We start from the raw sequence: 21880 nt of genomic DNA on the forward strand, positions 1-21880 counted from the left end.
TGTCATTTCACAGCCATTAATATTCAGAATAAGTCTCCCCACAATGTCCAAAATGTTCAAAAAGACACAGGTGTCTTAGAGGGCATACTTCAAAGAAATAATTTAATGATTAGCAAAAATTTTATTTTACTTCCGCTTACAAACAAAGACTTAACTCCAGCACAACAACCTGAAAGGCTTTACTTTCTAAGATCATCTCTAGCCATTTTTTAAAAGTCCTTAAACGAATAATTTTTATCTGTAAACCCACTCTCCCACCCCTTAGCTGAAAACCAAGACTGGCATTTTCTCAGCTCAGTGATTAGGTGTTCAGCATGCAGTCTTTTCCATAATTCTAAACTCCTGAGGAAGTTTCATATAAATAGAAGTATTCATGAACCAGAATTAACAATATCAGTTAATTATCAATTATTTGAACCTTTTTTTTTGTAAGAGTCCTCACTGATTTTGAAAAATTAAACAATACTTATGGGAAAGGACTTTAAACTCTGACTAACATTTTGATTACTTGATTTAGTCCATGGCAGCACAGGTTTTCTTATTCCTACAAAAATGACTATAGAGTACTTCAGGACAGGTCCTATTTGCACACTATTCATTTAATGTTGTATGCGGATTTTGTATCTCATAGCAAAAATAAGAATAGAAAAATGTAAAACCCAATCAAAATGGAGCTATACAATTGTACTGAAATGGTACCAATATCAATTCCAGCATTAAATATTTTTGCAATTCAGACAAGGTTTGTCCAAAGCAACAAAATTAATCATCACTGCCGGCCTGCTTTTCCATTTTCTGTCGTTTCCATTCTGAAATGCAAGACAACAATTGGTAAGGTTTATTATTGGTAATACAATCAATAGATTAAGAAAATCAGATACATATTTTTTGAAAATTTTTACATCACTACCTACCCTGTCTCTCCCTGCCCCCAACATACACAATCTTATCTCCTCTTAATACCTCTTCAAGCAGCAATCACTACCTAAAGGAAAGGTTTCTGCGAAGAAACTTTCCAGCATCAACTGCAAAAAGCTATTATCAACCTCACTAAAAGACAAAAGCCCACACTCATGAGTAACAGAATCACTTTCTAAAATTTGAGCTTTAGCAATTTGTTGCAAGGTCTTCATTTTCACCCTTCTCACACTGATCATTGACTACCACCATTTCATTTGCTTAAGAGGAGGCTGGTGTGGTTTTTCAGTATTTTTTACTAGAATGTGGACTACTATTCAACTTCATTACAGCACAGCGTAACATTCAACCACTGACCAACAATATGTTTATATTAGCCATTCCTCCGGAAGCTAAAGCAACAGATTGGCACAAGAAATCTCAACTCGGCTACTGTTTAACCCCCTGAAGTTTAAGAGTTTTGCTGCAACAGCAATCACTAAGGCAAAGGGAAGACTGTTTATTGGCATTCAGCCTTGCTCAGCACAGATGCAAACAGCTGAAAAGCAAACACTGCTGTAGTTATCCATCAATATTGAGAAAAAAGGAATGTATTTATATGCCTTAATTCTCAAAAGAAGTCTTTAATGGTGTAACTGAAGTATTCCTCCATACTGCATATTGACTATTTTAAGGTATTTGTAGAGATGCATTTACTGATACAAACCCATTTTCTTCTTTCAGATGTTGATATAGCTCAGCTTTATTGTTGACAGAGTTCAAACGACCAATAAATTCCTGGTGTTTCCTAGAGTTGGCAGTATTAATCCTGTTGCTCCATAAGGACAGCAAGGACATTGGCCCTAAAATCGCAAGTAAAAATAGTCCAAGTGATTTATTTTCTGAATTCTTGAACATTACATGATTATAAAGGCTTAGAGGAAATTACAGACTATGGTAGTACAATATATTAAACCCACTAATAATAAACCACCTTGTAATAGAGGCTACATAAACACAAGATACACAAAGTTGGTAACAGCTGAGTAGTTGCTTTATATAGATTGACTTTGCTTCAAATGCAGAATCTGAACATCAGCTCAGTCACAGCAACGGATGATAGATCGCAGCAGGGAAGTCAGTGAGAACTGCCCACTCCAGCAACTACACTGCTCAGGCATGTTTGTATTCATTAGTCAGCGAGAGACAGTGATTTCTGATACCTGTCCTTAAAATAGCATTTCTGACATAGTAGCTCAAATAGCACCAGCAGAAATTTGTTCAGCTCTCCATCAACCCAAGTGTCTATCAGCAGGCCCACACAGTATCTTGGCATCTCTCTTGTTACACAGACCTATTGAGGTTAACATTTATCAAGAATTTATTAACACTGTTTAATTAAAAATTATCCTCACTGACTTAGCTTTAACTCCAAGATTATCCTCGTTACTTCAGAAAACACAGGCTGATAGAACAACTTCTATCTATAAAAAAAGTAATCCGTTGCAATTCTGGTTTACCTTTTGCCTTTTCAACTGTGGGCATTTCATCCATTGTAATGAGAGGCTTTTTGTTGGGTGGCTCAGGAGAATCAGGGGAATCTTTGATAACTTCAGCTTCTGCTAGTTCTTCTTTTTCACGATCCAAAAGACCTTTCAACCTTTTTGAAAGGGAAGGGAAACAGTAAAGCAAAATATGCTAGAGCAGTACATATGAATCTTGATACCATTCTGTACTACTCAAAAGTTATATGCAACCCCTATGATAAGAAAATGTCTTTTGAGCCCTTGGAAATCATGAAAAACCAATAGGGAAGACTAGCCAAACAATCCTCTGGATAAAGCCTTAAGGGAAGGATCTTAAAAATACAATTTCACTTAAGTTTGTTAGCACCGTTTATACTGTAGTTGAGACAGCTGATCATTCTGAATTCTGAAGAAAAGAGTAATAACAATGACTATAAAAATATACCACAAAAGTTTCCTATTTTCCTATGTGAATTCGGACCTGTCCTATATGAAATCCCTTTTATCTCAGTCCCCATTTTTGTTTGACACGTGAAAGTAAAAGTATTTGTAGGAATGGACTTGATCACACACAGAAAGGCATGAAAAGTCATCAACATGTGACAATAATGTAGGTGAAAAGGTCCTCCTATCCTAAATTATCATAGCACACACAAAACAAGCAAATTAAGCTTACTACCACGTGGGTTTTTTGATCTCTTTAGAAAAGTACTTTGAAAGAAAACACAAGAGACTGACAGATGCTTACCACTTTGACAAGTTACAGTAACAACATTTACAGTAATAACACAGTAAGAGACAATAGGTATACAGACAATCAATCCTAACATTCAACTGAAGAGAAAAGCCAAATCAATCTGAATTGTTTATCTATCTGAACACTAAACTATCTGCAGCTCAAGAGAAAATAACTGCCTGTCGCAAGTTTTTAAGTCACGCTATTTCTATGAAGCAGTTTAATTAGTCTAATAGGTGGTGTGGTTACGATAGTGACTTCCCAAGCTGCAAAACGCTGTGAAGTGGTCAAAAACTTGTCCAAGAACCACACTGCTTGTAAAATATGTTAATTTGAAAAGTTTCATAAGCAGGCACTGTAATAAGCCCATTTTCCCAAGCTTGGCAACGGTGACAGACCTAAAAAACCTTGGGATCCACGCTCACCAGTAGTAAGCCAAGGTTATAAGCATGAACACACCAAATTGCAACTTGCAACTGTTCCTCTCTCCCCTTTGAAGAAGGGCAAGACAAAAATTACTATGCTACAGTTTTATTTCACTTTAGAAAATTTACCTTTCTGATTCTTGCCACGGCTTATCCGATTCATAGTCTTTGCCCAACTTCTCTGACTTGTCTTCTTTGTCTTCTCTCTTTCTACCTCGTTTCTTGCGCTCCTCTTCTTCTGGGGGTTTGCTTCTGCAAGCCATCAAACATTCTAAGACTCGCTGGTGTTTCTCAGAGTTGTTTGTGTGTGCTCGTACAAGGGTCTCCAATTCATTCCACATAATCCGGTACTGTTCATCTCTAACCAAGGCCAGAAAAAAAACAAACAAAAACACACACATACAGGATCACCGAAATCACTGAATAAATTAAGGTTAAAAAAAGACCTTAAGAAACAAAAAACCCAAACCAAAAATAATTCTGAACAGATTCTCTGCCCTTTTGTACTAGCTGTCTATCCACCTGGGATTACTCCATCCTTGAAACTTGAAACTACATTCCATGTAACTCCAGATGTTAATTGGGAAATGTTAAGTTTAAATTGAAATAGACTATGTCCACCGAAACAAATTCTTAACTTCCACAAGATCTCACTGCCAAAAAACACTTCTGAATCCTCTCAGGTGTTTGCTACCTATGCAACGTCAGGATATGCAGAGGGCTGCTTGTGTACCAACATGCAAATTAATTACTATTTAATTTGTACCATCCTACTGTAAACTTCCAGTCAACGTGGGCCAAATCTTCTGTAGCTGAATTTCTTTTCAGCCCGTTCTTGGAAATACAACGTACACATCACAATGACTGAGATACCAGGATATTCTATCCTTGTTTTAAAGGAGTAGCCCATATTTTAAGTAACCGTTTCAAAAGGATTTGACTATTCTAGTATAATCCAATTTTAAAGCATTGCTCATCTACAAAAATACGCTTAAGCTTTCCTTTTTATTAATTTGAAGTTATTCCACTTTCTCTGTCCTAGCTTGTATCAATTTTTTACCTTTCTTGATGACTATCTTTGCTTTCATATTTCTTAACATACTCATAATTTTGGGGTAATAAAACGATGTGGTTTTTTTTTCTTAATATACATCAATATCAGTACTGTGACAGCCCCTAAATGGTGTAGGCAAAGTATTCACAGCATTTAGTTTACTACATATTACCCTTTGGCCAAATTTTAAAAATTTGGAATGAAAACAATGTCAATAGAGTATTTCTGAGAAAAATCCCAGCATCAACAGAAAGACATATGCATGTAACCTTTTTGGACCCTTTCCTCTGGTACCAACTGTTGAAATTGGCAGCGGATCATTTTTCCTCTCCATGTCTACCAAATTGTATATTGTTTTTTGACAATTCAGAACATCCTCATCAGTCATTGCTTCTTTTACAATTACACTGGCTAACGGCACTACCTGTAAGACAAAACAAAAGTCAACAACGAGCAAATCTGCAGATGACGAGAGAAACAGGAAGAAGAAAGAAATCAAAGGCAATGGAACCATGGAACAACACACAACAAAACCACCCCCATCTTATGCTCAGTTTAGTAATAACTCTGAGCAAGTATAAGCAGATGCACATTTTCTTTGCCCACCAGCACTGTAGCTGTCAGGTTCAAATATTCCACCCTATTTAGATGGCACTCCAATAATCTATTGACATTAAATACAGAGTATTTCAGTGAAAAAAAAGCTGAAAAACTGATTTTGTTGTGAGTGCTTTACCCTAAAATAGAATTAATACTTCATCAAGTACAAGGTGAAACTTAAATCTACAACAGAATAAAAGGTTACAAACCCCAAGTGACTTACAGCTTGCATATTGAAGATGGTAGTCTGCGAAATAATCATAGGCCAGTAACGAGTATGTTTCTCTAACTGATCTTTTGCACGTTCCAGTGGAATTTCAAGACTTCCATCGATCTTATATCTGGGCTCTAGAAAAGGAGTTAATCGGTTTTCCCTCATAAATTCACCAAAATCCTAATGATAACCAAACAAGATACAATTAGGCATTTCTCTAAGAAAGTAATTTTCACTGAACGGGCGAAACAGCCTAGTCTTGCTTATCACTAACTGTGTACCATCCCCACTGCTACATTTGACTCTAACAAGCAGAGTCCTGTTTCTAGCTTTCAGTTGTACATTATTTGGGGCAAACGCAAAAATAATTGTATAAAAGTATGTGTTAAAAATAGATGCAAGGTTTTTGATGAGGAGGCCTTCTCGATCTGCAAGGTACTTCACGTATGCTAGGAGTTTTATTGGGTTTTTTCTGGAAGACATTTCTACTTGTTTAAAAGAGATATAACGGATGGGTTGAAATAATACAGGAAAACAACAAAGATGAATGACAGCTGGTTGTCTGCTCCATATCCAGGGCTCAAAGCTGACAACTTCATCTTTTCTATTTATTGTACAAACCACTCAATGTGCAATCTATCCTTCTGACAATAAGCAGGATATAGTCCTATGCGTATCCAGCCCAGGGAAAAAACTTGCCAAGAAAAATGTGATTCTAGAATCAGAGCAAATTTTAAATGCTCATAGTGCATAAGGAGGCAAGTAATTCCTTGACACAGAAAGGATTCTAGGAAGCAGGCGTAACAATAAGCAGATGCACTACTTTGTACTAAATATGTATCAGCAGCACAAAGAAGAACAGTTTGATCATGCAATCTACTCCAGCTCTCCACAAAATGTACCAACATTTCCTTTATACATCTATTGGACTACATCTCTTGTCAACTAAGATAAGCAACAACTTCAGAAAAAAAAAATAAGAATCTTACTGTAATCCGGTAGTCCGTGACTCTTCCACCACATCCTTCGCTAATTGATGGAGGATCTTCTAGAATTGATCGTGAGCTGCTTAAAACATGCAGAAAAATTTCTCCTCCGTGGCTGCTAAGCATGTGACTAATTACTTTAGAGCCAGACTTGCGTGGCTGTTCCAATAAAACAGAACGACCTGTTGGAAACGAGATCAGTTTCAACAGTTACTTTGTGCTGCAATTTTAAATTAAAACCCACATATACACACTAAAGGTTTGTACCTAGCCAGCAAGACTCTGAAATCATTAAAGTTGCGTTTTCACCTAGCTCAATAAGAAAGTTATCTACTTTGATTATTTATCCCATGTCTTTACACAGAACATGTGTAAACATGTAAACACAGTAGTGTCATATGCACTTAAATTTTACTCAGAAAGATCAAAAAAACCTTTCTCCTGGATGAACCAATCACTTTGCAGAACATTATTCCTAGGAAAAATATGTATTTGTGAAACATTAAAATTGTATATTGTTTAAGGGCAGTTTGCTGGTTTTAATTATTACAGATTGTGTTGTGTACTAAACTTACTTGGCCCTACTGTAGAAAATCTCTCACATTAAAAGCAATTTCTAAAAAGTCACAAAATAAACCTACTTGAGTATAGAAGGATCAATTGATACTATTTGTTAATGCTTAAAATCGGTATCGTTTTTCAGGCAGGAAAATAAGACTGCCTTTGTCTTATTTCCAGTAAAATACACTAAGCATAAAAGGGTGCATTCTCCAAGTAGTTTGTTATAAGGAAGCAAAAACAGAAGATCAGAAGAGAGTGGTTATCTGAAATATGCTGCTAATTTTGGTTCTAACCATTTTTATTAATAAGAAGTACTTTTTCAGCACATGATCTTTGGAGAAAAAATACACAATATGGTGTTTAATAAAACCATTGCACATTTATTTAGATGTGCAAATGACATGACTGAAGAAAACATCCCATTAAAAGGATGCTTGTAATGCAATTTTGTTTCCAAAATGTAGAAATCCCCACATGTAACTAACACTGACAACATATTACTTCTTTGGAAGTAACAGCTTTGGTTTATCATTTTAACATGTATTTAAATGGCAATCTCTTACAGCAAGATTATTCATGGCAATAGGCAAGATCTTGCAGATAAGCCAAAAGATAACTAAATCTAACCTAGCAGTACACATAGGTATGTCTGCGTCAATTGACCAACATACTTAAGTTGCTCATAACCCAGTTAAAAGAGCTTTCTGAGGCTTCCCAGCATCTGCTAAAAATCAGGCATATAGTCTTAAGTTGCTAATATTTTACAACAGTCAAAGTAAGCACTGTGATTGAGTGCACTGTCACCTACAGAGAGCAGTGTTTCCTAACAGCATAAAGTGAAAGCCATTCTTCATTTGCATTCAGAAAAGAACTACCAGAATCAATACTTGCTCCTTCTTTACATCTTTCCTCCCATCTTCAAGTTTCAAAACACATTTCATTTGATTCTGAGTACACTTAACTTTCTTTGCTTATTTGACACGTTAGAATAAACTCAATATCTTTACAGTATATAGGCATCTACTGCTATACAAACCAAAAGGTGGAAAGTGCTCTATTCACAATATTAACAATTAAAATGTTAAATAATTAGCCAAGGACACAAACTTACCATTAAGGAGGAAGTTAGTAAGGCATGAAGAAGGTCTGCTATTTACATCTACTGGTGAAATTCTGTATGCTCCAGTGCAGTAGTGTAATTCTGAAAAATAAACGAGTAGAAAAGTTGAGTGTAGTTCCACATACATAGAAAACATCCCACAAAAGAAAAGGAGGCAGCTATTCCATGGTCAGCAGAACTAAAAGTTTAGCTGTCTCAATCTAAAAATCTGCTCCTTTCACCACCTCCTTGCAATTATTCATGTACCCTCAGCTCTAAGAACATAATACATCCCCAAGCCCTATTTCCAGCAGGACCTCCAGTTCTTTATCTCCTCAATTACTTCGCTGTTGAGTCAGCCTCCTTTTATTTCCCTTACCTCTATTTTTAATCTGCTGGCTCACAGTCACTGTATCTTGCTGATAGTCTACAGGGTGTACCAGCTGAATGGCCAGGTGGTTCCACTGTTACCACAAAGTCTTCTCTGCCTTCCTCTCCCCTACTCGCATTTGGGTAGAGCGCTCTCTCTTACTCAGATTTGAAAGTTAATATATAGGGACTAGTCTACTGATAGTATCACTGCATACATTTAATTTCCCTACCCCCCCCCCCCCCCCCCCAAGAACTAAACCCAAAAAAGACTCAATGTCTCAAAGTTGCTATGTTAAAAATATACCACTGTAGAACTGACAAGGTATACTTGGTCCCATGGGAGGGGCAAATAATTACTGTTCCTTGGCCACAATGTTCAACTTCATGATACTTAAGAGGAGATTGAAAAAAGCCACCAAGAAAAATATTACTACCCCTCTCACCTCTTACACAAGCCACTGATTAGCCAAAATCAAGAGAGCATCATATGACCATTAGTAAAGCAGGGCGTGCTCAGCAGCGAGGTTTACCGAGCAAAAAGTAAAACCAGCACTAACAAGAAGTGAATTACCTCCTTGTTCAGATTCTTATCAGTGTACAGAGAGAACAGTGTTCAACACAAGTCATGATACCAGTTTCGTACGATACAGTGTTACGTACCCACACTATTTGTTCGAGGAGTACACCATTTTAACGTTACAGTTTCTTTAAATGTGCCTTCTCTGCTATTGCCACCTATATGATTATCACCTGCAATAAAAAGTGTGTGATCAACAATATTTTATTTATTACAGCAAAAAAATTCCATAAAACTTTTAAGGCACAAAATACTTATAACATGAGCATATACAAAATGTAATCTAATTTTAAAAACTTTGATATCTAACTTATGCAAAAAAAATTATTAGCAGTGGCAGTTGAAAAAAAAACCCACCTTTTAAAATCAGCAGCCATTGCATGTATTTTAAAAACCAATTCAGCAAACAAAGTACTGCAGCTCCAGAGTATGTTCCATTGGTTTGATTCAATATTTAGAAGATTACAGATATGTTTTATCTGTAACAGGCAACTTTTTTCTTCTAAAATGCCTAGGACTTTAAAACAATATCCTTTTTCATCTTCCAGACAAACTGGAACCCTTAGCAAGTGTTAGAGCTGATCATTTCCTGTACATATTATATCCCAAAGTCAAAACTGAAACTGATCTAAAGGCACATTTGACAAACTGGGCTTTTGGGGGAAAGTAGTATTTGATCTTATCATCCAGCACCTTTGCTATGTCAGATTCAATCTGAACATCTTCCAACATGTTTTACTGGCCATAAATATTTTATCATTACAGTACTTCCATATAACATCTCACTGATAAATGGTCTGGTAAAAACCACCTGAAGGCCTTACAACAGACATTATCCATACTCCTTAATACATTAAAACTACATTTCTACTAGTGAGTTTTGCGACTCTTCATGACCTTTGACTCACATTATCTCAGGAAAGAATTAACTGAGTTTTGCACAAAGTTTCAGAATTAGAGTAGCACAGTCACTTAATATGCTCAAATCTGCAATGATGGGGAGGAATGAGACATACATCAACATGCAGCATTGTATGTAATATGTTAGGGCTTAATTTAATCTTTCAGGTAAGAAGTTCTCTTTTATTTCATATCAAAGAGTTACTCACAAAAGATGTATTTGATTTGCTTATTAATCATGCAGGTAGCTTGCAAAAGTTGATTTTTTTCAGTTAAATTAAAATAAATTGTTTTAGAAAGTGTCTCAAAATATCCAAAAGATAGATTTATCTAATCTAAAAATTCTTCAGCAACATTTTACAGAAGTAAGTTCAATGTAACTGAATTCCTACTTTCCTAGCACTAGAGGTATTACAGCTGAAAGATTTTTTAAAAAATAAGAGAAGCCAGTATTTACAGGATCTACGAATAGACTTTCTCCTCTCAAAGTTCTTCTGATGGAAAAAAATCTAAAGAGGAACTGCAGTTGGAGGGCTTTTACTAGCAGACTTACTCCTTCAACCAGCAGGTATTACAAAACTTTCTGAACCCTTATAATAAAATTTTATGCTTTCAACACGGTAACGCAAGTTCAAGTGAGTCTGAACTCATGACTGTAACATCCTATTCTTTTTTCCTCAATCTTTAATCATACACTCCACTTCAGTATGGAGCACAGTACTTGTAGATGATAATGAGTTACCTACTTCTCAAAGTAATGGTAATCCCTTTGTGAGAAAAAAAAGCACAAACTCCCGAAAATGGCTACTTATGGACTGTATCATTTCAAACTTCAGAAAAGAAATATCCACTCTCTCCTAAATAACTGATGTAAATAACTTACTTGTTCACCACTTTGTGAATTCTTCCGTGATCAACTTTCTACTATGCTTTAAAATTATGTATCATTTGGGCTAGTAAAACAAGTCTCTACAGCCTGTATCTAAATACACATATTCTACACACTAGTGCATCAGCCTATGCTTTTAATGGTACTGAATCATATTAACAGAAATGACAATCAATGCAGTAAGACACAACAAAGCATATACAAGCCTTTAAAAGCTTCAGATGAGACTTCAGCATACAGTCTAGAGTACTCCATCACACAATGGCACAGGCTGAGGGTTTTTTCACTGCTTGGCTTTGCTTTTAATTCTACTGATTAAGAGTTTTTAGCCTGACTTACTAACAAAAGTTTACATCAAGCACTGTTTTCTGAACAAAATCATTTTGCATAAGACTTACTGCTGTGTTTATTAAATTTATTCAGGTATTAAGAATTTACCTGAGAGGAATACTAGGCAATAATTCCAAATTTACAAAAAGGATACTAGGTATTTCAAATACAACAAGAAAGCTCAAAAACCAAGTAACTATTGTCTTTTCCAAAGCAATTACTGTCATAAACAGGCTTATGGAACGTAAGTGATGTCACCTATTATTACTTGACAGATTAAAAGTTCAATTGTGCAAGCAATAATTTTCCACAAATACCCACAGGAGGTACTTTTTTTTTGTAAAATCACTGCACATCTGGTCTCTCATCTAACTTTTATATCTCAATAAGAAGTTGACATGCCCCTCAAATCTCACGCAAATATACTGAACATGTGAAACCACGTCTCACGAATTTGACCTGTTTTTTCATCATTATATCCTTATTACTATATAAAAATATGCCAGTAATGAGTAAAACTCCAATGCAAACATTACAAATCAAGTTCTTGGGTTGTAAGAAGTAACTGGAAATATGCTAACCATGCCTGAAATTTACATCAGTTTGAAGCTCACAATCTTTCTTTGTGAATAGTTCCAGCGGGCTGACCAAAAGCTACTTTTAGAGGACTCTTTCTACTTACCACTCTTTAAAAAGTCAACATGTGCCTCTTTGTGATGAAGCAGCTCCACGTCGTAGTTGGCTGATGTATTAGCATGTTGTTCTTCCTTCAAAAGAAAAAGGTAGAAAGAATAAATGTAATTATTTTAGCTAGAGGTCACTGTTTTCATGAATGAATGATTCTACATTTACCTTTCACTCCAGAAGAAAACAAAAAGTCTCCAAAGTGCCTCAGACAACAACGGGATTGTAATGTTGAGGAAACTGTTTGCTCTCTGACCTGTTTAAAGATGCAGCCATCTGCTTTTCCTCTTTTTTCTTTTTTGAAACCCTATGGTCTCTTTATACCAAATGACAGGACCAGATGCATAGTGTAAAATACTAGTACAAAATAGGCTTATCTACTTTTGTTTGTATTAGTGAAGTTAAGGAAGCCCATGACATACTGAATACCACCAGCAGTTACGAATTACTGAGCAGCAACAAATGGTCACTGCAGAAGAGATTGGAAATTAATTTTCATAACTAAAACCTCAAGAATACAAACCAAAAAACACACTTCAGACTTACCAGCATTTCCTTGCACTTAAGATATATAAGTGTACTTACAGCTGCAAGTTTATAATTAAAAAACAGCTGGTTATATAGAGGACAACGCATCTTTAAACAGCTGCAGAGGACTAGCGAAAACAGAACAGTAACCTTGGTAATTTATTCCAAGTTAAAAAAAACAACTGAAAAACCACAGAGAACCCAACATAGTCTATTACTATAAGGACAAAGGCAGAAGGGAGAGGCATACCAGCAGCACACAGGTCAGAAAGTTACAGACAAGGTATTTGCAAACTTCAGTCACATTTATGCCATGACCCATGTCAAAGTCTCATTAAAGCTGTAAAGGTAATTTTTAATTTAATGTTTTAACGTATAAAATCTATACAATATTGCTAGTTTTCAAGGATGCAAGTAACGCTTGACAATATTAGAACTTGATGAATTTTTTTAAATCAGGAAAGTTTATCTCTGCCCCTGCCTTTTTGTTTGTTTGAATACTGACACTGGTTTCAATTGTTTCTTGCTGCCTGATCAGAAAATGACCATAAACTTAATAATACTTGTAATTCTTAGTTGCAGATTTCCCTCCCATTAGCAATAAAAAAAGTATTAAGAATAGGGACATAAACAATTTTGAACAGAAGATGTTTAATTTAGTATCTTTCTTAACTAGATATAGCCCCTGTCTACTTGTTTCTAGTTTATGGTTCTTCCAACTGGAAAACCTACTGGAAAAGCTTTAGTCACAGATCAGCTATTAGTTACAAACACCTTTATGTTGGGTGGGCATGATAATGAAACAGAGGAAAAAGAGACTCACTATGTCACTATAATGCACAAGGGTCAAGAATATCTAAACACAACTAGAAAAAGACAAAAGAATCACAGACAAAGTAATTCGAGGTAAATAAGATCGTGTTTATATAAAATAATGCAAAGAGAACTGAAATAACACTTGTATTGCTACATCGGAAACTGAGATTCAGCAATACAACATTTTGTTCTGTGATCCTTCTTTACTTTTTTTTTCTCCTTTATTGTTACTAACCTGGTCACAGACATTGAATGTGGGCTAATAAAAAACAAAACAGAAAATACGATATGGAGAGAAAAACAATGTAAAAATTCAATTAAAATAAACATTAAAAGCTTTCAAACAAATTTAGAACTGATGCAGCTAGTTAACACAAAGCTATAGGCACAATATTACCTTCATGGGAATGTTAGTTATTGTGGTTGAAGCCAAGTCAAAGTGCTGTTGTACTAAAACATTCAGTTTTGTAGCCAGATGTCGCCCCGCACGGACACTGTGCACTTCACTGGTTAAAACAGGTGAAAGCTAAAATAAAGTGACATAGAGAATATAGTATTAATGGATTAGGCTCTGGTACCATGTAACAGTATTATTAATTAATTTGAAACTCTAGAATAACCACATCTACACTGCTAACGTTGTCTAGGGGGGAAAACTACCGCCCAAAACCCTCACACCATCGGAAACTAAGAAGGAGGCGGCAAAGATTGTTTCTCATTCAGAATTTTGCAGGTTACACCAGTTGTCATAGTTGCAGTCACTACAAATTATCAACAAATCTGAAGCATGCTAAAAAACTTGGGTCGATTATTAATAGGAAACATTGGTATCACAACGTGGGAAAGAAGTCCTCTTATTAGCAGCTCTTTTTTCACTCTTTTACCTGCTAAGTAACAGGGACAAAGTCACTTTTATGTAATTACCTTTAAGTATATAAGGAAAACACAAGCAATAAGATGCACTTGATTTTCCGTAGCCAACAAGGACACTGGTTTCAGGCTTTTGGGGAAAAAAAACCAAATCAACCCAAAAGAAACAAACAAAAAAACATAGTGATGAAGATGACTGTCTTACAGAGGAAAGCAGTAGTCTATTCTCTACTGTGCATATTTTTTTTAGCACAACTATAGAAGAGTTTTGTAGAAAATCTCAGGAAGGTAGCTATTATAATCCTTTTTATTTATGAAATAATATGCAGGACTAGACGCCTTTCATGTTAAGAATAAGACTTTTCTCATGTCTTTTCTCTTTCTTACAGACAGCACTTCAAAATACTGAGCAGACTAATAAAGAGTAGAATATATTACAAAATATTTTGTATGTACTTGGTTTCAAAGAACCACTCCTAAGCATACAAGTGCACAGGGTGCACATCCTTTTGTTACTGAACAACTGAGATGTTACTACATAGAAGAATAATTTCTTATATGCATCCTTCCACCTTTTTGTAAAATAGTCTTTACAAGTACCTATAGGGTACTTCAAGTATTTGAACATATTCTACATTCCTACAATATATTACCCTTTCACTTGGAAGCAGATAATGCTTTCCAATGCTTCTCATAAAAATGGCCTTCCATTTGCTAAGACTGGAACAACAGAACTTAAACACAAAAGTTCATTTTGGTTTCATGAGAAAACCACTCATCCAAAAGACCAAATGTGTTAGTCTGCGTGTTCAATGTTATCCAGTGCTGAACAATAATCCATCCCATCCAGTAATGGATGTTTGGGGAAACTGGGCTTGTTCTAGCTACTGGCTTACACCTGAATAGCAGAAGTTACTCAACTAACCTATTCACCACACCAAGTAGTTGATGGTTTTCCACTAGGTTCCTAAACGTGCGTTCCCTTCTCAAAAAAAAAAAAATAATCAATGCCAAGACTATCATTCTATGGTATTAACAGACTTCCTTAAAAAATTAATCATGAATTATTAAAGCAAGAAATGTAAGTATTGAAATGAAAAAAGAGGATACCATATACGCACAAAGACAGCAAAACAAGAAAACAAAGCATATGCTTTAGATGGCAACAGGCAGGCTGTCAAATCTCAAAAAACTATCACCTGTATGTTTTCCTACACCTTACCAGAGACCAGAGGGTGAAAGTGTTACCGCTGAATACTTAATTTGCACTGGTTTGAGTCTGACATGGTTCCTAACCCTTGGATAAATTTTCTCATTTTAAGCTCCTTACCTCTTTTTTTGGACGATCTGAAACCAGGCTGTCTTCACCAACCGGGTAAGTGTGGATTAAGACCAATTCACATTTCTGAATCTGCATTAGACTTACAAACAAAAACAATCTATTTAGCCTACACAGTGTGGCAGACTATCTCCTAGAAATTAGATCAATTCTCCCAAGATTCATCTAGATTTCCAGAACACAGAATCATAAAGATGTACTATAACATACTGTTTCTGAAAGCATTCTGTAGAAACTAGGTTGCACTAATGATTTTCAAAAGCACATACTTCAAAATAAGTTTTTATCAGAATGATTAAATAAAGCATAACGTTTCTGGCATCTGAAAAGCTATCGACTGTGTTTCTTTTTGGACATATCAATGAAATAGATTCTTAACTCGTTTAATCTGTTCAGCTTCCTTCAACTGAAAATTGACATTACAGAGGATTTCTGTCTCCAAGTGTGTGCACAGGTACTAATAAGGGGATTTCAGCAAACACGGAAAAGTGCTTAAGGTGCAACCAAGAATAGGATCTCAACCTGCTACACACTTTACAGGGCAATACACAGTCCCTGGGCTAAACAGTTCACTGTTCAATTAGACAAAACACATGGTGGACAAATGACTTCTCAGAAGAGATATATTTCAAGAGATTCCTTTATCTCAATGGAAGTGTCAGGCAACACAGTAATTTAGAAATTAAAAACTAGTTTCAAAGACATGAGCTATTTTAGTCAAAGCAAGATGAATGTAAAATTAACACAGTGTTAGCAAGAAAAAAATGCATCAGATGCATTACTGATTACAAATGTACAGTATACTAAAAGGCACAGTTACACATCTCATTTTGGGGCAAGATGTAGGGCAGGGGTCCTCAAACTCTTTTAACTAGGAGGGCGGCGCACGGATGAAGCGGCAGGCAGTCATCTGCGGCTGCTTGGTTTCCCCCCCAACCCCCGGCGGGGGGGGGGGGGGGGGGGGGGGGAGGGGCAGGGGGGTTCTGTAAATACCAGGGGCCGGATTGAGGACCCTGGGGGGCCGTATCCGGCCCGCGGGCCGTAGTTTGAGGACCCCTGATGTAGGAAGTAACAACCTAAAGATAATACTGTCCTATAAGTACAAAGATGATACTGACAAGCTGCTGACCACAACTACCTCTAAGTCAACAATATCATGATTTAGCACCTTCTATTTTACACAGGCATTCAATTCAAACAATTAATTAGAGTAAGTTTTAAGTGACAAAAATATATCCATTATTTTGCAGAGGATAACAGACACGTGCAGAATAAGAGAAACTGTTTGTAAAAAGCATACTCACTGATCTGAATTAGCTGCAAGCTTGTTATGCTCATGAATGGTTTCCTGAACACAATCCTCAAGCATCCGAACATGACTATCACTAGAAAGAAACATATTTTTTTTATACAAGACAATCAACATGCCCCTAAAAGCTCTTCTATTTCAAGTGGGAAATTTTTGGTTTGCTACTGTAACAGACCTCCATAAATGAAACCTTTAATAAGGCAATAAATTCTCTAACAAGAATGCAAAAAAGCTAGCTACTTAGGGCACTATTCATGACAATTAATGAAAAACTTCTAAAAATGCATGAAATTTTTTTTTCTTTTAAATGTTAGAAGCACATTATCATACATACCTTTTTGCATTAGTAATACAGATTATTCTTCCTCTGTTTCCAACACGTTCTGCATTCTCCATGAGCATGGTTCGAGCCTCATGCTGGTATTCTGTTATTTTGCAGAGCGCTTCAACTGCTGCAACCAGACCATGAAGTATGCTGCAGCACTCCGGATCTGCCCGAGGATTAGGTGGTCCAACAGCTGCTAATGCTGCCATCAACTAATTAAAAAGAAAGCAATTATTATTGAAAGTTACTTTCCAGCCATTTGTTAAAATTATCACTTTAGAGGAAAGTCATCATTACAGCTTACTTTACATGCAAATTAATAGCTGGGAGAAAACCAAACAGTGCAATTAAAGACTATTACCACCGGTTGCCAGCCTTCTCAAAAACATTGGGCCCTAAATTATACTTTGCAATTTATTGTTACTAAGCTTTGAGAAAATAATATTCTCATTTATTACAGAAAAATACCTGGCTATAATCACAAGTTACACCCAGTACCTGAAAAAATTTTAACATTATCGGTTGCCATTTGCTTTTATTTGCTGAGAATTTGGAAATTCAGTTCCTCCACAAAGTAAACTTTTCAGAGGATAATTATGCCCATTCAGTGTGAAACAAAACAAGAGCAAAGAGAGTATTTACAACTTTTTTTTTAAACATTGTTTATTTGCCTGTCATGCACATGTAGAAAAAAACCCCACAACCCAAATTTAAAATTCAAGAAGTTATCACGAAATCACAGAAGAAATACATAGATAACTTCTTTGTAACATTAATTTAAATATGTTATTATACTCAAAGCTACTAGATTATTTTAAAATTATGTAAACCTGCCTACAGAACAGTCCAGCTTCACAGGCTACTCTTAAAATTCTGCTATGCAATAATTTCAGACCAGATCCACCAACACTTTCACTAACCAAAGCTCTTTCATATTGAACAAAGTCAGAAACTGCTATTTATTATGCAATTAAACTAGCCTTACAAAACAAAAGAACAGTTACAAAGCGTACCTCTTGCAAGTTCTGATCTTCTTGAGTCCAGGAATTCAAGACATGAGCCCCAGAATCACTCACAATGAAATTCACCTAAAAGGATCAAAAAAGCACATGTAAGGTAACAGCCAATCATACAGACAGGAGTCATCACAGCTACTCCCCCCAGATCCAAACAAACCTGAATTACACCTCGTTCTGCTGATACTCTGGAGATATGTGCAATGACATCCTAAACTACAAAACCAGACAACAAAACCATAAAAAACACCCACTCCTGCTATCTTCAGTTACCCCTTTAGTAACACTATGATTAACAACTTCTTACTCTATTTATATTTTTAAGCCACTAAATCAATCTCTACACCATACTAGTGTAGATACACTGCAGGATATTAAGAGCTGTTTTAATAATTAGGTAATATTTTTAGTAGAATAGCTGCAAAATAAATTCCAATACTGCCATTTTGCAAATCATTCTCCGAAGACTGTCGACAGTAGATCACAGGGGTAAATATCTAGCAAGATTTTATAAACATCACATAGCAAAATACATTCTGCAGATAACAAAAAAAAGTCAAGAGGAAGCGGACCTTCCATCTCAGTTTCAGTTTCTCATACCACACAAAATCCAGTTCAGCCAACTGATTCAAATCCATTAAGCATACACCTGACATACTCCCATAATGGGACCTGACTGGATATTAAATGCTTTAAACTGGAGTTTTAATTAAATGTTCATTGCCTGAGAACCAGGACATGCAATACATCAAGACAGTGCAGCTAACATGCATCAAATCACTGAACTACCGGAGGTATTTGTTAGTGCCTCAGCTGCCCTCTGACACAGACAGTATTCCATCATCACTACTTTGTACCAACAGCACTGTCACAAGACTAACCTCCCACACCCACCCACCCTTTTTTTTTTTTTTAAGGGTAACCACAAAATCTGAAAAACCAGGGATCAGTTACCTTAATTTATGATATGTTACAGAACCCACCAGGCATTTATTTTTCTGAACAAGGAGCTGCCAGGAAGCTCTCATACTTTTTCAAACTGGTAGCTTCAGGGTGATCCTACCCCCTCCCAAAGACCAGGATTTCTTCAAGGTTGACACCAAAAACCTTACAAGAAGCTACCAAGTGTGTTTAAAAATTAACTTAAATTTGAAGAAATACCTCACTCAAGCTTTTGTAAACTTGCAGATTTTTTTATTGTGTTCTCCTGAGCTGTAAGTTACCTTAAAGCACCTCTCCCCTTCTCCTCACATTTTGTACCAAGTAACAAAGTGACATTAAGACAATGAAAGGTCCCAAAAATACATATGTAATGGGATTCATATACCGCTCAAACCAGTGTAGATAGCTATAAAGCGTATCAACAACACAAAGAAATGTTTGTGTATTTGATCTTTTAATCTAACCAACAGCTCATGATATTAAATTACTTCATTAAAATGGGAAAATATCCCTTACACTATCAAGTACCATATGCAGTATGGCTAGAAGAACTTACCAGTTTCTTGAAAGGGAAAATATCGTACATTATTCTACAGTACTCCATGGATGATTCCACCGAACAGGTCCACAGTGATTTTGATATGGGTGCTAGTGGTATAACTCCTTGGGTCCGATTCTTTACTAACATATCAAATTCAACATGTTGTCTGCAGGACTCTGCCATATATGGGCAGTGATCCACAACAAAAACAGTTTTATGAGACTCAGAAAAGATTTTCATTTTCTTCCTAAAAGAAACAGATATTAAAATCAGAAAGAAATTGTAAAAGCCAAAACCCCACAAGATCACTGCTCAATTTATATAATATAAAAATATCTTACTAGAATACTTTTGAAAGAGGTTACCTCTTACAATAGTTAAGATTATATAGTGCATACATTAGCTCCTATAAAACTGTTACTTTAAAAAGAAAATTAAAAAATTCCCATTTTAAGAATCTATTTGCATGGAGACAAATATCCTTTAGAACTCTTACCAATCCGTGTGTTTAGTATACGACATTTCTGATCAGAAAAACTAGTTTTCCTCAGGAGGAAAAAAAAATAACACAGAAAATGTGAAAGTATACTGTTTAAAATGCAACAACAATGCACAGTATTACTCTCCTCACTTTTCTAACTAAAGGAAAAAAAGTACAGAAACTACCTTCTATTCAAAACTTACTTCCTAAAATAAGCAACATGGAAAAAATAATTTATGATTAAGCTATAGAGACCCTAAAGTAGCATAAACATCAGACTCTTAAGTAGTCTTTCAGCATTCAGTTTGCTAGGTACATCTATGTTTAAATGAGTATTTGCATCTGTACTTTGATTTCTCACTGACAGAATATCAAGTCTGAAGTTATATAATGCAAATGGTCCTTATACAGCAAGTCACAGGCACACCCCTGGTATTACTCCCAACCATGAAGCCTGAGAACTCTGCAATCAAGTATGGTGCATTTTGCCATTTGACATCGATCAGACTGGGTTCCCTTCTTCTACAGCATCACTGCAACAAATACTTCTGAAGCAACTATAACGTCAGATCCTCATGTTAGGGTGGACATCGTAACTTGGAGACCAAAACTACATAGGAAAATTAATCTTAGACCAGTGCTACTTCAACCACTGATCAACCAAACACTCCTCATCAAATTTACTCAACGGCATTCTCTGTTTCTTTTGTATGTCATCTGGTTTTGAACTTTCACGGTGCACTTCACTCATGCTTTTACACCTTTTACCATTACTGTAAAGACTGTAATTTATTATTTTTTTTTTAGTAAGGCTTATGCAGAAGCTGGGGGCTGGACTCGATCCTTATGGGTCCCTTCCCATTTCAGATACTCTATGATTCATCCATGCAAATGCTGCTGAATTACAGAATACACAAACCCAAGAAATACATACGATCTCATTAAGAAAACTCTAGAATATTAAAATAATGAGGATTTACACCAAGCAGACTGCGGGGCAGCGCCTGGATCTGGGGGGCAGGTTTCGCACCCAACTCCGGCAACAGACTGGGCCGGGGCACCCCGAAGCCAGCCCCCCTGCCCACAGCCCGGCAAAGGGCCGGGGAGGCCCCAGGCCCAGGAGCTGGCACCCTGCCCACAGCCCGGCAGGGCCCGGGCCGGCCCCGGAGCTGGCATCCCTGCCCACAGCCCGGCAAAGGGCCGGGGAGGCCGCAGGCCCCGGAGCTGCCAACCCTGCCCACAGCCCGGCAAAGGGCCGGGGAGGTCGCGCTGGCTCCTCCAGCGCAGGGCGAGGCCCTGCCGGCCGCACCGGCGGAGGGGACCAGGGGACGGGCAGGGAAGCGTTCCTCACCTGGGCCGGCCGCGCCTCTGGTGCGGAAGTCCCGGTCCTGCGCCGCGCCGCGCCCGGGCCCGGCCGCGGGCTCGCTCCGAGGAGGGGGGGTGAGGCCCGCGGGGCGCCCTAGACTGGGTCGGGCGCGGGCGCCTCCGGCCAGGCGACCTCCATGCCCCTCCGCCCGCCTCCTCCGCCGCCGGCTCCGCGGCGAGCGCGGGGCCCAGATCCTGCCTCCGCGCCCGGCGCCCGCGGGGGTGGGAGAAGCGGCCGAAGCCCCCCCCGCTCCGCCCACCCCTGAGGCCGCGAGACCCCCGCGCGGCCACTTACGCCGCTGGCACAAGGGCTCCCCCAGCGCTGGCGGGGGGAGCGCCTCTCCCCTGCCCTCCCCTCCCGCCTCCCCGCCCCCCGGCGGCGCCAGCCACCCGGGACCCGGCGGCCGGCCGGGTCACTCGACCGCCATGGCCGCCCCAGCCCCGGCCCCGCCGCTCGGCCCCGCTCGGCCCCGCTCCGCCTGGGCGCGGGCCGCCCCG

General features: G+C 37.7%; 1 protein-coding gene across 2 annotated transcripts; it reads right to left on the reverse strand.

Moving 5' to 3' along the window:
• Positions 1-85: 85 nt before the first annotated feature.
• INTS13 (integrator complex subunit 13) lies at positions 86-21713 on the reverse strand. Of its 2 annotated transcripts, XM_055808305.1 has the most exons (18): positions 21369-21713; positions 19552-19783; positions 18051-18125; positions 17047-17249; positions 16708-16788; positions 15395-15485; positions 13592-13720; positions 13430-13453; positions 11849-11933; positions 9131-9220; positions 8111-8200; positions 6442-6620; positions 5462-5632; positions 4908-5062; positions 3714-3944; positions 2418-2557; positions 1625-1760; positions 86-809 (listed from the first exon to the last, which is right to left on the reverse strand). In XM_055808305.1, exons 2-18 carry the CDS (start codon positions 19774-19776, stop codon positions 770-772), a joined length of 2145 nt encoding a protein of 714 aa, XP_055664280.1. In that variant the 5' UTR covers positions 19777-19783; positions 21369-21713; the 3' UTR covers positions 86-769. The 2 variants fall into 2 exon arrangements, with proteins under 2 accessions (XP_055664280.1, XP_055664281.1); XM_055808306.1 differs by lacking the exon at positions 13430-13453 and having other exon boundaries at positions 21369-21712.
• Between the last annotated feature and the right edge of the window lie 167 nt (positions 21714-21880).

The sequence above is a fragment of the Falco peregrinus genome, chromosome 6, assembly GCF_023634155.1.
Source record: "Falco peregrinus isolate bFalPer1 chromosome 6, bFalPer1.pri, whole genome shotgun sequence".
In the NCBI taxonomy this organism is placed as follows: domain Eukaryota; kingdom Metazoa; phylum Chordata; class Aves; order Falconiformes; family Falconidae; genus Falco; species Falco peregrinus.

What these genes read in the sequence shown, in the direction of transcription:
- INTS13 (XM_055808305.1), bottom strand. Translation starts at nt 19,776, where the DNA reads ATGAAAATCTTTTCTGAGTCTCATAAAACTGTTTTTGTTGTGGATCAC. An exon ending in TCCTCGAACAAATAGTGTGG is followed by an intron (nt 8,201 to 9,130) that starts GTACGTAACACT and finishes TTTATTTTTCAG; the next exon opens with AATTACACTACTGCACTGGA. An exon ending in CCATCTTCAATATGCAAGCT is followed by an intron (nt 5,063 to 5,461) that starts GTAAGTCACTTG and finishes TTTGTCTTACAG; the next exon opens with GTAGTGCCGTTAGCCAGTGT.